Source organism: Phyllobates terribilis, unplaced genomic scaffold (genome assembly GCF_046119375.1).
Source record: "Phyllobates terribilis strain yellow unplaced genomic scaffold, ASM4611937v1 Scaffold_14__1_contigs__length_39327217, whole genome shotgun sequence".
Classification (NCBI taxonomy): Eukaryota; Metazoa; Chordata; class Amphibia; order Anura; family Dendrobatidae; genus Phyllobates; species Phyllobates terribilis.
Window position 1 is genome coordinate 14,607,332 of NW_027362774.1, and position 15,799 is coordinate 14,623,130.

At 45.5% G+C, this 15,799-nt stretch overlaps 1 protein-coding gene across 1 annotated transcript; it reads left to right on the forward strand.

The window, feature by feature from the left end:
• Positions 1–2,486: 2,486 nt before the first annotated feature.
• Positions 2,487–14,263, forward strand: LOC141175699 (microtubule-associated serine/threonine-protein kinase 1-like). Its single transcript, XM_073659623.1, has 16 exons — positions 2,487–2,534; positions 5,302–5,403; positions 5,990–6,075; positions 7,376–7,584; positions 10,327–10,465; positions 10,556–10,688; positions 10,879–11,044; positions 11,158–11,256; positions 11,475–11,633; positions 11,784–11,872; positions 11,968–12,059; positions 12,446–12,519; positions 12,808–12,900; positions 13,173–13,265; positions 13,538–13,630; positions 13,857–14,263. The coding sequence occupies exons 1-16, from the start codon at positions 2,487–2,489 to the stop codon at positions 13,952–13,954; spliced, it is 1,773 nt and encodes a 590-aa protein (XP_073515724.1). The 3' UTR covers positions 13,955–14,263.
• Positions 14,264–15,799: the final 1,536 nt, after the last annotated feature.

The window sequence follows — 15,799 nt, forward strand, 5'->3', positions numbered from 1 at the left end:
TGTGCCCGGGGCACATGCCCCACGTGCCCCCCCATTAGATACGCCTCTGATGGTGAGAGTGAATGGAACTGTGCAATTTAGGATTGTGAAAAGAGCGTGAGTGCTGTACATAGCAGAGGACAGAGGGGCTGATATGGATGGGGTACAAAGAGTGTGATTGTGTAATGACTTTGAGGGGCCTATATGACAGAAAATACCCAAAAGTGACACTCTTCTAAAAACTGCACCCCTCAAAGACTCAAACCACATTCAAGAAGTTTATTAACCATTCAAGTGCTTGTCAAGAATTAATCCAACGTGGAAGGAAAAAATTTATATTTTATTTTTTTCACAAAAATGTAGCTTTAACCTCAATTTTGCATTTTTACAAAGGTAAAATGAGAAACTAAACAATACAATTTGTTGTGCAATTTATCCTGAGTATGCTGATACCACATGTGTGGAGGAAAACTACTGCTTTGGCGCATGGCAGGGCTCGGAAGGGAAGGAGCGCCATTATATTTTTGGAGCACAAAATTGGCTGGAATAGATAGCGGACGCCATGTCGCATTTGCAGAGCCCATGATGTGCCTAAACAGTGGAAACCACCCACAAGTGGCCACATTTTGGAAGCTACACCCCTCATATAAGTGATTAGATGCCTTTATTCTATGGGTCGGTGCGAATACAGTGATGGTAGATTTATATAAATTTTTTTATATATTTGGCAGGTATCACACACCAAAAAAGTTTTTACATCGCCATATTTTTAGAGCTATAATTTTTCTATATTTCTGCTGACAGAATCACGTTAGGCTACGTTCAGTATTTGGTCAATATTTTCCATCAGGGCTTCAAACTGGCAAAATTTTCAGGCCCCCTGGAGACTGCCCAGGCTCCACCCCAGCTCCGCCTCCACCCCTCAAACTCCAAAATTCCTCCATGTCATTGTAAAAGACTCAATACCAGTTATCGCTTAACGGGATCCTGTCACATCCTAGCTACCCTCTACACTGCCCCCATAGCATTGTTAGTGATGCATGTGATACGGATCTACCATTTGCACCAACTTGATGGTCAGGGAGTGAGAAAAGGTGGTTCACTCAGTCACTGACGTGGCCCCACACTCACTCACACCCCTGACAGGCTGAGAGGCTCTTTCATTACACTGCGAGGTTCTGCGGGGACCCTCTGTGGCCATTTCTTCACATTGGTGGCAAGTGGTGTGGGATCAAGATAATAGTGTGTGTGAGTGTGGAACGCATACTCACAGACACAAAGGACTGCCAGTAGTAGGTTTTGCTGCTAGGGTCTTAAGATCAGCTCAGCACTAGACAGTCAGAATTAAAATACTGTAAAGTGTGTGGGTGCATCAGGTTGCAGTTCGGTGTCAGTGACTGTAGCGTGCTAGGGTGGCCAATGGCACCAGGAGCAAAACCAATGAGATGTCCAATGCTCCAGATGGTAGGAAGGAGGTGGAAGATGATGTAGCTCCAGAAGGAGGGGAGTCCCGCCCAGGCACCCCAGGGAGAGAGTAGTTAGCGGTTGGTCCCTCAGAGGGCCACCCACCACCCAGATGGGCGCACAGAGTAACACCGAGTGGTGCTGCCCCCTAGTGCCCTCTAAAGGGGGAGGTGTGAAGATATTCAAGGTAATCCCATGTCAATTACTGTGCACTGCTGGCAAGTGGGTTTTACAGAGCTCTACATATGCAATTCCGACACCACTGCAGCCAAAGCAGAGGGGAGGGGCTGAGAAGCAGGGAGTGAGATCCCTCACAGCAGCTGTGAGTGGCACAGGACGACCCAGCCCCCGACCATGTGCTTCCTTAGGGTGAGAAACATAATTCAACAGCGAATTATGGTAAAACGATATATCCCAGTGACAAACCAACCAGATTTTCAGAAATCTAAAAGAATGGAGAATCTCAAAATTCCTTTCTTCACAGCCCAGCAAGCAAGGATAAGGAGATATGCGGAACAGCCTTTCAGAAGCCTCTAGGGCCACTGTGTTTGGTCTCCACGCATAGCAGGGGCTGGGTCCGTTGACACCAGAACCGGTTCCCTAGGACCATCCAGTAAGGAGTTATAGCTAATTTTAGTTTTTGGAGTCTCTTAGCTAAAAGGGAACAGGGGTGGAGACTTGGTCTCGACCAGGGGGCAGTAGGGGGAGTGACCCAGAGAGTTTGAAGGTCTCTGTAGCTAGAGTCTATAGTCTTTGTTCCTGGGGAGGTCGTGACATCAAGATGTGCTGGACAAGTCCATCAACCAAGTGAGGGCCCACAGCCTCCCCATGTGGCAGTCCACCCCCCCCCCGAAAGCCAGGCCTTTCCATATAAACTGGTAATTGACTCTTAAGCTCTGCTTATACTTACTGTACAATGCTTTTTATCTGTAACTCTGACCACTGTGTATGTATAACCCTTATGTACATAGTATATTGTTTAGTGTGCCCTTACGGTGATTAAACATATAATTCATCCTTGGGCTGTTCTTTTATCTCGATCCATGAACCTTACACCTGTTGTTCGGTCCAACGGACACGCTACCGGGCTGGTAAGTCTGTTATTTCAAATGGGAAATGGTGGCAGCTCTACCAGGCCGACAAGGCTCTGCTTCACTGGAGTAGTGAAAGAGCCTCTCAGCCTGTCAGGGGTGTGAGTGAGTGTGGGGCACGTCAGTGACTGCGTGGACCACCTTTTCTCACTCCCTGGTGCCTCTCTGTACCGTGTAGACAGGGAGTGACTATGTAGTACTGTACCAATCTGACATTACGCATCATTGAGGGGGGTGCGGAAAGTCACGTTGGTGCAATGGGTAGATCACGTGCTCCGTCTGGTGTAGTGTGACGTCAGGCGGGTGACGGGGTGTGGATCCATCACAAGAAGCGGCAACAGCGAGATTCTGCAGGGTCCCTCTGCTGCCGTTTCTTCACAAGGGGCAATCACTTTTTCACATAGGGCCCTGTAGTTTTGGATTTATTTTACCCTTAATAATAAAGACCTTCATTTAAAAACTCCATTTTGTGGTTACTTGTGTTATCTTTGTCATATATTTAAATTGTGTTTTGCAAAAGATTAAGAAATCAGGAAGGGGGCATACACTTTCACACCACTGTATATATTATACTCGGTCTAGAAATTGAAAGTTGTTACTCTAATTATAATTAATATGTTAATAATGTTAATATTAATAATGAGCAGAATTAATTTCAGCCCATTGTTTCGCCCTCTACAACAGTCACAGTTTCTCATGTGGCCACAAAGTTAATTGCCCACCCCCGACACATGAGGAAAATACATATATGCTCATACAATGTTTCCAATAGTATGACAGAGTATATCTTTAAGGTATGTTCACAGTTGTTGGGGTTTTTTTCAGCCTCTTTTTTCTTGCAATTTACAGTACCAGCTTAGAGAATGAGATTTCTAAACTCTCAGTCACACATTGCATTTTTTCCTGCGCTTTTTAAATCTACAGCTTGTAAATTCTTTCAGGGGTTTTGCAGCATTTTTCACCCATTCAAATGAATGAAAACAAAACAATTAAAAACACTGCAAAAACGCGAGTATTGTACGCAGTGTTTTTCCTGCTACCACTTTTAGAGTAGAAAAAATGCTGCAAAAATGCAAAAGTGTGAAGATCCCCTTATCCTGGTTGTGTTCTAGCTGGAAATAAAAATAGAATGGCCATAATAACATGGAGATGTAATTCATTCTATGGTGTTTCCACTTTCACTATTGCTAGGCAGCATCTATTTGTGCAGAGCCGACCGTTAACATTCTATCACAAGATTCCATGATGACATCACTGATGATGGTCGGCCATTATGACATCACTGCTCACAGCCACTATTTATAGAATGTACACAGGGTCACAGGTGCCTTTGTTGGCTTCATAGTGATTGAGCGCACTTGCAGTTTCTCGCTATTCTATAGTGACTGATCGCACTTGCAGTTTTTCGCTATGGCTGAATTACTTCTGGATAATCTTCAGGTAGAAGCACTAATGGGGATTCTTATCAACAATCGCCCTGACCCTGCGCTTCTACCTCCTGATGGCGTCCTCAGCTTCACTCACCGGCTGGTGATGGAGCTAGTAAATGACTGCCTGACCAAATACTACCAAGGTCATCTAACGTCAGAGTATCTGACGGATTTACCTCAAAATATCAGAACATTACTACAGCAGGTAAGTGGCGGACGCTCCGCACAAATCTTCTCCATAATAATAGATAATAATAGCGGGATAGAAGTTTTTTTTTCCTCCAGTATAAAACACTAGCTATTGAACCTGTTCTATGCCCGGGTAGCAAGCATTTTTATTGGTACATTTCCGGCGCCATTTATTTTAAGACACTGTGTTTGCGAATTCACATATACAGTGTCTTCAATACAGGGTCTTCAATAAAATGGCGTTGGATAGCACGGTATGCGGTGTACACTGACTCCAGCGCCATTTTATTGCAGTAATGTGCTACAACGTCAACATAATAGTGTGCATGCGCCCGCCATAGGGGACATGGCGATGTGTGGTACATGCGCACTGCTATGTTGACGTTGTAGTACATTACTTTAATAAAATGGAGCCGGAGTCAGCGCATGTGCATAACACGCTATCTGGTGCCTTTTTATTGAAGACAGTATATATGCAAATTCACAGAAACAGGGTCTTCAAAAAATGGCTCCAGTAGAGTGGTATGCACATACCCCCCCCATTGCCTCCCTGTGTCCAGCAGTAGACCCCCATAGCCTCCACACATCCAGCAGGAGATCGCCATAGCCTCTGCACGTCCAGTATAAGACCCCCATAGCCTCCCCGTGTCCAGCAGGAAATCCACATAGCCTCTCTGGGAACTCCTTCACGATTGTTGGAAGACCATTTCCGGTGACTACCTCTAGAAGCTCATCAAGAGAATGCCAAGAGTGTGCAAAGCAGTCATCAAAGCAAAAGGTGGCTACTTTGAAGAACCTAGAATATAAGACATATTTTCAGTTGTTTCACACTTTTTTATTAAGTATATAATTCCACATGTGGTAATTCATAGTTTTGATGCCTTCAGTGTGAATGTACAATTTTCAAAGTCATGAAAATACAGAAAAATCTTTAAATGAGAAGGTGTGTCCAAACTTTTGGTCTGTACTGTATATATAGAGGCTTCGGACAGAAGGACACATCCCGGGTTATATTATAGAAGATGAGTCCTCAGATATGGAGTCATTGTATCTGCAGACAGAGGAGCAGATGGCACATACAATGGCCGCCTCTATTCTGACCGCTCTCATCTCAGGATTTTCATTTTTGTTTCTTTTCTTCTTTATAGGCTGAAAAAAGATTTCAACATGGCGATTTGTCTTTTATTAAAGGACTCGCTGAAAAAGTCCTGTGTGTCCTGGAAGGTCGGGCCCGCTCCCCGGAAGGCCTGGTAAGGAGCCGCCATCTTCTCTATCACACGTCCTTGTTTCCTGACCTTCTCCAGATCAGCAGTCAGAGATCAGATCTGGTGGGAGATGTTCCCGGCCTCCTGGCAGATGGATGGCCGCCAGTCCCTGCTGCTCCCTCGCCTGTGAGGACAGTCTGTATTCTGCTGATGGAGTCACAGCTCAGTGCTGGGAAGTCTGGATTACCGCTTCTGTTTATCACTATTATCACAGTCTTCCTGCTTGTAAATGCTGCCGCTGAGATAATAGGCCATATTACAGAAATGTCATGCACACAAGTCTCTTCTACAGCAATCTGCTCTTGTGGAGAGGAACTGCAGTGTAAAGCAAGTCCACCCAATACTGTAGTGCATGGAGTGCAAGATGTACTCATGATATAAAGAATGCAGGTAGCACAGCTCTGGGGTATCACAGGGCAGAAAAGTCAGAGTTTACACTGAACGTTTGATTTTTCAATCTTAATTTATCTTAATCCAACTAAGTGAGAGAAGTTTCTGAGAAAAGTTATCACAAGTTACACTTTATTCCTGCAGCTTTTTTATCTGAATATCATTTCTTATCTTTTTATAGAGTGTGATCGAATCATTGATCCCGGCGAGAAAGCCGCGTATGAGCGACTTCGAAACATCTAAACTGATCGGCAGCGGAGCTTCTGGGTGAGATTTCTGTTGGCATAATCCACATTTCTCAGGGTTCCCTATGACAAGGCTTCAGCCTCTGTGCTCTGCCCTGCAGTGTTATCATAGGGACATGATCTGAGCGCACATCACTGTTCACATCTATTTCTCACTATTCAGGTCCGTTATACACAGTTGAGCAAACTGATCTGTAACAGATCAGATTGTAAGGGCCTGTGCACACATTGCAGATTTGTCGCATTTTTATTGTGTTTTTTTCTGCTCAGATTTTTTCACAAAACCTGCGGCATTTCCTGATGCCAGCAAAGTGAGTGACATTCCTGAAGTCTCATGTGCACGAGGCCTATTTATCCTTGTAGATTAGCAGCAGATTTATAGCAATTCTGTCAGCATTTTCTCTGCAGATTTCACACATAATAATGAGGGGGAGAAAATCTGCTCAAAAACGCAGGTAAAAAAGTGTCAAAACGCAACAATTTAAAGCAGCATTTTTCCTGTCAAGAGATGCAAATATGGTGCAGAAATTCCTGCTGTAAATACTTAATATGGGCACAAACCCTTAAGGAAAGGGATAAAATAATCTAATCTCTTCCATTCCCCTGTCCTAGCCCCTCATCTGTTCTTGTGCTGCCTCCTCCTCCACAGCTTCCCTGTCCTCCTCCTCGCTGCACTTAGTTTTTTTCGGGGCGGCTCCATTATGGAGCTGATAAGAGTAATTGGCTGCACACGGTCACGTGAGGATTGACACCATACTGACGTCAATGACTTCTGCACCCACATCCTCTACCATGACCATGTGAGTCCAATCACTGGCCTCAGCACCAGAAGGGGGCGCCAGAACAACCAAAGACTGGCACAGAGGACGGAGGACTGCAGTGATGGACAGGTGAGAGCCTAGGACAGGGGGGTAGAATGTGTTCCATTATTATTTAACTACTTTCTTCCCCTCCATTTATGATGCCTTGGGGTATGGGAGGAGCATAATCAACTTATTCTTACGACAATTGGAGGAATTTCAATTTAGACTAATTTTACTTGAACAGAATTGTATCTGTTGGTCAAATATAGCGAATCTGCCCAAGAAGAATCTGAATAGATTCTCTCATCTCTAATGTGACCTGGGTGAGGACTCGGACAGATCTAGCGATGCGCAGACCTCCCATAGGTGATCTATGTAGAGCTATTTTATGCATTTCTAGAAATGTATTTCCAGTGACGGCTGGACTTCGAGAATTAGTACAAAAGATCATAGAAAGACTTCTATAGATGGACTGTTCATAAGGATTCATTATAACCCATGGATTCTCCTTCCCTCCAGGTCCATCTACTTAGCGAACCATAAAGACTCACACCAGGTCTTTGCGATGAAGAAAATGGACAAGTGGAAACTGAATACTCCTAAAAAGGTGGAATGGGCCTTTCAGGAGAGGGACATCCTGACCTTCGCTGACTGTCCCTTTGTGGTCTCCATGCTCTGCTCCTTCCCTACTAGATCTCACCTGTGTATGGTCATGGAATATGTAGGAGGTAGGACACGTACATTGTATTATACTCAACCCATGTCTGCTGACATCTTATCACCGCTCATAGTATTAGGATTTGTCCAAGTGGTTGGTTACATTCCCACAGAGCATTTACTAGAGCTTATATTTTACCAAGATGCCTGATAATTTATTAATCTGTGTGCAGGGCTGCTATGGGACCCATGAGTCTAAGGGGGCCCAGCGCCACTTGGTACTGGGCCCCATCCCTCCTCCTGTCATCACAATTTCAGCGGTATCCGTATCCTCAGAATGTGGATACGGTTGAATAGAATGGTGGATCAGGGAGCCGAAAGCTCCTGATCCACCCTTCAGCCTGTGCTGGTGATTCTGTGCACTGCAGCCACAAAGTCATCACAGCCTCAAACCAGTAGTGTGGAGTCTCAGTACTCCCACTGCACAGACAAGAGCAGCATGCTGGGGGAACAGGGCCAGTTGAGTAGTGTTTTTATTAATGTCAGTATTTTTAGGGACCATAATACTGAATGGGAGGCTGGAGGGAGCCAATCATACTGATTTGGGGAGCTGGTGTGGGCCATGATACTGATTTGGGGGCTGGTGTGGGCCATGATACTGATGGAAGGCTGGTGAGGGCATAATACTGAGTGGTGGGGCTGGTGGGGGCCATAATAGTGGTGGGTGGAGCTGGTGGGGTCCATGACACTGATTGGAGAGCTGGTGAGGGCCATAATACTGAGTGGTGGGGTTCATGGGCGTACCCAGGATCAAAACTAGGGGGGGGGCAAGCCATGGTCGCAGATACCGAAGAGAAATATATATATATAGTACAATGCTGAAGATTTCACTTCTTACATTACATGAGCGATATCTATTGTAAATTCCACAATAGCTCAGAAACTGGCAAATCGCTCCACATAGTAAACTGGCCCCCATAAAATGCTCCATACGGAATACTGACCCCCATATAACGCTCCATACAGGATACTGGCCCCCATATAATGCTCCATACAGAATACTGGCCCCCATATAACGCTCTATACAGAATACTGGCTCCCATGTAATGCTCCATACAAGATACTGGCCCCCATATAACGCTCCATACAGAATACTGGCCCCCAAATAACGCCCCAGGCAGGATACTGGCCCCCATATAACCCTCCATGCAGGATACTGGCCCCCTTATATGGCTCCATACGGAATACTGGTCCCCATATAACACTCCATACAGGATACTGGCCCCCATATAATGCTCCATGCAGGACACTGGCCCCCATATAACGCTCCATGCAGGATACTGGCCCCCATATAACGCTCCATGCAGGATACATGAGCGATATCTATTGTAAATTCCACAATAGCTCAGAAACTGGCAAATCGCTCCACATAGTAAACTGGCCCCCATAAAATACTCCATACGGAATACTGACCCCCATATAATGCTCCATACAGGATACTGGCCCCCATATAACGCTATATGCAGGATACTGGCCCCCATATAACGCTCCATACAGAATACTGGCCCCCATATAACGCTCCATACAGAATACTGGCCCCCATATAACGCTCCATACAGAATACTGGCCCCCATATAACGCTCCATGCAGGCTGTTCCCCACACATAATGCCTCATGCAGGCTGTTCCTCCCCGAATAATGCCCCACGCAGGCTGTTCCTCCCACATAATGCCCCACGCAGGCTGTTCCCCCCACAAAATGCCCCATGCAGGCTGTTCCCCCCCATATAATGCCCCATGTAGGATGTCACCCCACCTTATAATGCCCCATGCAGGATGTCACCCCCCCTCCCTTATAATACCCCATGCAGGATGTCACACCCCCCCCTTATAATACCCCATGCAGGATGTCACACACCCCCATATAATGCCCCATGCAGGCTGTGCCCCCGCCTTATAATGCCCCATGCAGGATGTCACCCCCCCCTTATAATGCCCCATGCAGGATGTCACAGACCCCCACCTCACCCCCCTCCTTTATATTGCCACAGGCCTCCATATAATAAAAAAAAAAATCAAATACTCACCTCACATCTCACCTGCTGCCGCTGCTCCGGACTCCAGCGTCGCCGGTCTCATCCCACTCTGCGCTGTGACTGCTCAGGAGAAAACGCGGTGTAAAGACGTCACCGCGCCCTCTGACCTGAGACGTCACAGTGCAGCAGCCGGGGAGGATTCAGGAGCTGCTGCGGAGGCACGGGAGGGGTAAGTATTGTGCTGGGTGCCGGGGCCCTGAGCAAGCGGGGGGGAGCGGGCGCTGACGGTGAGGGGCCCACCCCCGCCTGCTCAGGGCCACGGCGTTTGCCCGGGTGCGCCGGGTGCTGACGCTGGCCCTTGTGTGCGGCTTGTGTGCCTGCTTTTAGGGAGGGGGGCAGTTGCCCCCCCCTGCCCCACGGTGGGTACGCCCATGGTGGGGTTGGTAAGGGCCATAATAATTCAGAGTAGTGTCCTCTGGAGGTCCTTATTTTGTGTAGGGGTCCTCATTCTGTGTTAGGGTCCAAATTCTGTGTGAGGGGCTATGAGGGTCATCATACTGAGGGGGGACATTATATTGAGTGGAGGGACTGTGGGCGTCATCATATCGAGTAGGGGGCTGTGGCCTGGCTCCCCTCACTTTAGACTAATATTACGTGCACTAGACATTATATGTGTATACATTCTCTCCTGAACAATATCTCTGCTCACTTCTTATTATACATCATGGTGAATTGCTTTATAAACCCCTCACCTGTCATATTTCCTTTTTTTCTATAGGTGGAGACTGTCGGACCCTTCTAAACACCAGGGGTCCTTTACCTGTCCCCTTGGCCCGCTTGTACTTTGCAGAAGCGGTTCTTGCTGTGGAATACCTGCACAGCTATGGTGTGGTGCACAGAGACCTGAAGCCAAGCAAGTAAGTGCCCTTTTTAGTATAATAAGGGAAGGAAAATTATCCTTTATTATCACATGGCCTGTGAGACTAAAACCATCTTTTCGTTCACAGCCTCCTGATAACATCTTCTGGACACATTAAAGTTACCGATTTTGGGATTTCAAAAGTTGGTGTCATGATACCAAAAACCAACATCTACAAGCAATTAGCAGGGGACATCACCAGAGAGTTCCTGGACGATGAGGTCAGCATCACTTACAGAAACCCAGCTTGTTCTTTACAAATCTCATCACACTATTGCTTCTTCTCTACATTCTTCATTTCTATAGAACTTTTCCACTGATATTTCATCTTCTGTCATTACGTTTTCATGGCGAGAACATGTTAAAATAATGCTATCATCAATCTCATCTCTTTCTTTTGTTGATTTACAGACCTGTGGCACCCCAAGTTACCTAGCCCCAGAGGTCATCCTGAAAAATGGCTATGGAAGACCTATTGACTGGTGGTCAATGGGGATCATACTATATGAATTTCTTGTGGGATTTGTACCATTTTATGGGGATTCCCGAACTGAGCTTTATAAAAATGTTGTCTCTGGTAAGTAGAATAATCCAATCATTGCTTTGATTGGTTACATTGGTTTAGTTATTTCCTTTGCTTTATCTTACAGTCCAATAAAGAGTTTTTTTCTGTAATTTTCTATATAACAGGAGACATAGTTTGGGATCGTTATCCCGTTCCTCCCTTTCTTGCTCAGAATCTCATCACCAAACTGCTCAGAAAAAATCCTGCACATAGACTTGGGACAGGTAACAATTTACTTAATACACCTAGGACATATCGCTCATGTCCATGAGTATCAGCACTCCTCTATCAGCTCATCCATTTCTAGTTCTCCATTTCTCTATTTCAGTCTATTTCTCTCATGGGTGGCTCAGTTATGTCATTAGTTCAGATTAAGTTAAACTGTTCAGATATGGAGCAGTCTGTGACAATATCTGCAACACTTTTATTTTGTATTTTCCAGCAGGAGCATTTGAGATCAAGGGTCATCCATTCCTAAGTGACTTAGACTTTGACAACCTTGGAAGTCAGAAGACAGAGTACGTTACTCAACTTGTGTCAGACAAGGACACCAGCTCCTCTAACAGTACAAGCTCCTCTATCAGTTCAAGCTCCTCTTTCAGTAAGTAGAAAAAGACGTCATCTAGACTAAACGTCTGTTTGTCTCGTCTTCCATAATATGAGACAATTGTTTCCCAATAATATTAGTGATAAATGGTGACTGTGTTATATTGACAGCCTCTAATAATACTTCATTATCTATGTCTTGTAGATTTCTCTGATATAATCAAACATCTGGTCTCAGAGCATGAGTGTCTTGCTTTCCAAAATTTTATATCATCTTCTGAATGGTTTTCTAAAGTAAGTATGAGATCAATAAATGCAAAATATGTAAAAAAAAAGACCTCTAAAAGTATAAAAAAAGTATTTCATATCTTCTATTTGTCCACATTTAGCTCTCTACCACCGGTACCAGTACGATCAACGATGAGGATCCCAAGTCCCCTCCAGAGTGTACCCCAGCATCCAGTGAAAACATCTCAGAAATGTTAGTAGTTTATAGGGTCATTACTGGGAGCTCCAGGCTGATACATGTGCACGACCCCAAATATGTTACATAAGTACCATAATATCAAATGCAGGATCCATCAACCCATGGTTAGTGGTCATTGTGCTTTTAGCTACTGAAACCGCTGGTGATAATAGCCCATATGTACAGCCAGTGTTGCTTTTTTACTGCTGCCCACACTGTAGGGGAGATGTAGTACTACTACATGCCATTCTTAGCAATTCATTTTTGCTTCGCTCTATAGTAGGTAGTTTTGAGCAGGAAACCTTGCCTACTATGACTCTCATATCCTAATAGGTCTTTTATAATCGGTGTTATTCTAGTGAGGCAACCCCTTCTTTACACGTTTATCTTCTTCAAAACAGGCAGAAAGGATCTTTTCCCGTATGTAATAGAGACGATGCTATTAGCAGCTTGCCATCCTCGTCCCCATTATCAGGTATGTACATGTCTACAGCATGAAAAATTAGAATGTTTACTTCAAGGCTCAAATATTTCCACATGGTTTTTCTTCTATTGTTCTCCTATGTTCTGCATGTGTCATGGATCCCAATGATGTTGCCCATAGGCCCATACTGCATCTCTATTTCCCTAATTTTGTACAGTGTTTCCAGATTACCAGATCTATAGGCGACAGGACTAGAATAATTCTCCTATACACAGGAAAGATACAAAGTAGATCCTATAAGAATATATTGTTACTGACTTTTTTACATTTTCTGATCAGGATTTCCATCTCACGAGAAAAGAAAATCTTCGCTATATTTACTTATAGAGCAACAAACCTCAAAAAATAAAGAAAAGGTGGAAAAGAGACGAGGTAAGTGTGAGAATCAGCCCCATATTGTGTGATGTCAGTGAGAATAATTCATGTGGAGCAGAGGTCATCTGTCAGTGATTGGATTGTCACATGTATGATGGCTGACGATGATCCCGCACCTCAGTGTGATGAGATTCCTCTGCCGTCCGGACACTGTGACCGCACAGTAGTATCATGTAATTTTGGAGCCACATCACTTACATTATAGATACAAAGCAGTTCCGAAAGGATATATTGTTACTGTGTTTTTTTTTTTTTTACTTTCTGATCAGAAATTCCAGCTAATGAGGAAATAAAATCTGCAATAAATCTGAGTATAGAGCAACAAACCTCAGAAATTGAAGAAAAGAGGGGAAGGAGACGAGGTAAGTGTGAGAATCAGCTCCATGTTGTGTGATGTCAGTGAGAATAATTCATGAGGAGCAGATGTCATCTGTCAGTGGTGGGATTGTCACATGTATGATGGCTGACGATGATCCCGCACCTCAGTGTGATGAGATTCCTCTGCCGTCCGACCACTGTGACCGCACAGTAGTATCATGTAATTTTGGAGCCACATCACTTACATTATAGATACAAAGCAGTTCCGAAAGGATATATTGTTACTGTGTTTTTTTTTTTTTTACTTTCTGATCAGAAATTCCAGCTAATGAGGAAATAAAATCTGCAATAAATCTGAGTATAGAGCAACAAACCTCAGAAATTGAAGAAAAGAGGGGAAGGAGACGAGGTAAGTGTGAGAATCAGCTCCATGTTGTGTGATGTCAGTGAGAATAATTCATGAGGAGCAGATGTCATCTGTCAGTGGTGGGATTGTCACATGTATGATGGCTGACAATGATCCCGCACCTCAGTGTGGATAAGATTCCTCTACCGTCCTGTCACAGTGACAACACAGTAGTGTCCTCTAATATGAAGTCCCCTTACTTACAATAATGTTACATTTCTTCTCATAGGTTCCATCTTCCGCCGCTTGATATCATCCTGCCGGCGTGGATTATCCAGGGCTGCTCGCTTACTTCCATGTTGTCACCTTTCCCCCAGAATCATCTAAAAGACGGGAAACCTCGGCATCCAGCGCCCTGAAGTCCAGCAGATCTACCATCACTGCTGGACCTGTATAGAAGGACCTTCACCAGCTTCCTGTGGCCTACTGACTTGAACATCTTTACCCGGACATGTTTTGCTTCTGTCACCAGGCTCCGCGGTATTCATGCTGCTCGCCTGACTTGGCTTTTACTGATCACCCGGTATCTGACTTCGGCTGTCTTCATGACTATGATTTTGTCCATTGATAATGTTCCTGGTTTTGTTCATCCCTTAAACTTGTATCCTATTATCAATTAAAACATAATAACTAAAAGCTGTTGCTATTGCTCTGATTCCTTTTCATCTTAAACTCACAACTAATTGTAACTGACTAATTGTAACTGATTAATTGTGACTAGTGTTGAGCCACCCCCGTAGTGTTCGAGTTCGGTTCGTCGAACACCCGTATGTTCGCCGAACTGTTCGTCGAACACCTTCGAACACCGTTAAAACCAATGGCAGGCAAACAAAAACACATAGAAACACATAGGAAACACCTTCAAAGGTGTCCAAAAGCTGACAAACTGCTCAGAAGACACAACTAACACATGGAAAAGTGACAAGTACATATAGTCATGCGAAAAGATAAGAGGTGGAGGAGTAAAAGGAGGGGGAGACACAGATATAGGCATGTCATGCCCTTCTAAAACCAAAAAAGTGCGAAGCCGACACGGCCAGTCCGTTCCTGCCCGTGCGACCTCCGTGTCGCCGGGTTTGTGCCAGAGCCGTGGTGGACCCTGACGGCCAGCCCCCCTCTCCTAATACTGGTGCCTGTCCGCTGGTGGGTCGAGCGAGCCCCCCTGCGGTGGAGGCAGGTCTAATCTTTTTAATTTCAATTGTCTCTCTAATTTGAATGAGTACACTTTAAATCCTTTTACAAGGATCTATTGAAGGGCAAGTCTCATGCCAGCAGCCGCGGGAATTCCAGCTCCAGTAGCGTCCACTAAAGCTGCTGCAGTTAAAACGGATCGAACTTGGCGGTCCACCGCAAGGCATCCTACCGCCAGTCCCAGCCCCTGTGCCTTGGGGTGCCTCCCCGATGCTCTTCACTGAGTGTCCCGAGGCCCGAACCATTTCCTTTGAAAAAATTAAGTGTCCAAACTACAGGTGGTGTAGCTTGCTTAACAGCTGGGATAATCCGCTGACTAGCAGACACTGCTACTAGGCACAAAGTATTTCCTGGGCTAGATGTGTGGCACCCCAGGGGTCTGGTTTCCACAGTAATAGCAATATTACGTCTGAGAGCAGGTGGGAGGTCTCTTGGTCAGGAATCCTATGCATGCCACACCTCCTGCCCAGTCCTGGGAGGGGAAGAACTTCCCCTATATAAAACTGGGGCTGTGGCAGGGTTAGGGAGTTAAGAAGAGGAGAAAGAGCAGAGAACACAGACAGAGACGCAGTCTGGTCTGTAGTGGAGCAGCTATAGGAAAGAAAGATCAGGAGCTCAGTGGGAGCAGTGCTACAAGGAATCAGGGGCTGGCAGCTGTAGAGCTCGCCCTGATTGAAGAATTATCACCGGACCCGGAGTCCGAGGCTGTGGGGACAAATCCTTACCCAGCAGCAGAAACCGACCGGCAGGGGATTTCAGGTCCTCTGGCCAAGAAACCCGAAGGCACGGTCACACGCGTGGGACCAGCACCGCCGTCGTGGAGCGGAAGCTACCAGAAGGCCCCGAGTCACCGGCCATACGGGTGAGCACCACACGGTACACTCAGGGACGTGGGCTACTTTTACCCGCCTCTAGCAAGGTAGCCAGAAGAGTACAATTAGTTGGGGAGGCCTACAACTCCGCCTGGCCAGGGGAAATCCC